This window comes from Agrilus planipennis, unplaced genomic scaffold (genome assembly GCF_000699045.2).
Source record: "Agrilus planipennis isolate EAB-ADULT unplaced genomic scaffold, Apla_2.0 scaffold230, whole genome shotgun sequence".
NCBI classification, from domain to species: domain Eukaryota; kingdom Metazoa; phylum Arthropoda; class Insecta; order Coleoptera; family Buprestidae; genus Agrilus; species Agrilus planipennis.
The window spans coordinates 388216-389944 of NW_020438941.1; the positions used below are offsets into that span (position 1 = coordinate 388216).

At 34.3% G+C, this 1729-nt stretch overlaps 1 protein-coding gene across 1 annotated transcript in view; it reads right to left on the bottom strand.

The window, feature by feature from the left end:
• Positions 1-502: 502 nt before the first annotated feature.
• LOC112904465 overlaps positions 503-1729 on the bottom strand; it is a 14776-nt gene continuing 13549 nt past the window's right edge. The window contains exon 3 of the mRNA XM_025974563.1: positions 503-840. Coding sequence (XP_025830348.1) covers positions 746-840 — 95 coding nt within the window. The 3' untranslated portion in view covers positions 503-745. The remainder of the gene's footprint in view (positions 841-1729) is intronic.

Consider the following 1729-nt stretch of genomic DNA (forward strand, 5'->3'; position numbering starts at 1 on the left):
CACTAGGATCCGTTTCTGATAAATAAAACCCACTAATTTAATGAAAACCACCACGCACGAATACTTTGAATCATTTCATACAGCTACCGAACAAGCTCTTATGAGTTTGACGGTAAATCAAACATCAAGACTAATGGTACACCTAACACGGTAAGTCATAAATTGACTGATACCATTAATTAAAACCACATGAGAATATTTTATGTTTACATAAAGATCACATTTGTATTAATAAGAATAAAAGAAACAATGTCTACTTTTATTCACCGCTATTTACAGAATGCCCGATGTATCTTTTTTTTATTCCATAAGTCTTGAGTGTGTCACGTTAAGTTTCCTTAGTGGGCCCCACAAAATCACTTCTTTGAAATCTTTGTTTATATACACCATCTCCAATATCAGCGGGCTGCTGAGGTAGCCGTTTTTGTTTATAGTATACAGACTTGAATTGCTAAAAGGGATGATAGGAAACTACTGTAAAGGTTGAAATTAAACTAAACAGTTCAAGGTTCAAAACGAATAACACTATATATTTTTCATAGTCCATACATCGACTTTTTATATATAACCTTTCATCGTCACGTCTTAGCATATAATAATCCAGTTTGTCATCCTGTTACAATTTCATCCACACCGCTCGTGTTGACCTTCCTTAGGTGCCTTTCCTGATAACATAACCCAAACATCGGCTCTCGATAGGCTACCAGGAAAAGCCCCTTTCTTATACTTCTTACATTCGGCCATCCTATTTTATCAAGCTGTCCTCAGATTGATCATTCTGAACCCCACCATAGTGTGGTTCAAAATCATCTTCCGACTGGCTTTGTCCACTATCGTCATCTATGAAACAAAATTGAATTAGTAAGAAGTAAAAACATCATAAGAATAGTAGTTGGACTCATTCAACACTTTCACATTATAAGTAGGTAGCACTTGGCAACCATTGTCGCCTTAACATACGTGACCTTGTGTTACAGTAGCGCTCGCTACAAGACAATAATTGTGCTCTAGTTTAAGTGATCTTATATGTCACAGTAGCCATCGCTACAGAGCAAACATTAGATCATTCCTTTGAGTGATTTTGGTAGCCATTGCTACGTTTTCATGACATCCCTTTGTCACGTTTTGTTTTACTATCATCATTATACACATGCGTACATATGTATTTTCATTCATTCTTTTTGAATTTTTGATTTTTGATTTTGTGTCGTTTCAACATTAGCTAGCTAGCCCTGTAGGGTACACATACATTGATATTGACCACTTTGGTCAATGACACATTTGCTACCTATTCTTTTGATGAATCCTAATAATGTTTGGCCCTTGCCAATAATATTGTGACCATATGTCACTCTCATAGCCCTTTTTTTTTCATTTGCACACGTCCATATGCCACAATCATACATACATAATTAGTGTGTGTTTTCATAATGTCATCCTTAAAATTGTTCATATTTCATTTATTCATTCATTATTATCACAGACATACTCTCATTTATCCTGAAAACTATTACTATGTCACCCTCATAGCCCCTTTTTTTTTCATTTGCACACGGCCATATTTCACAATCATACATACATAATTAGTGTGCGTTTTCATAATGTCATCCTTAAAATTGTTCATATTTCATTCATTTGTACTTTCACTTTAGCGTATCACAGACATACTCTCATTCATCCTGAAAATTATTACTATTATTATTATTGTTTTTTTTTTTTTTTGAAGAGG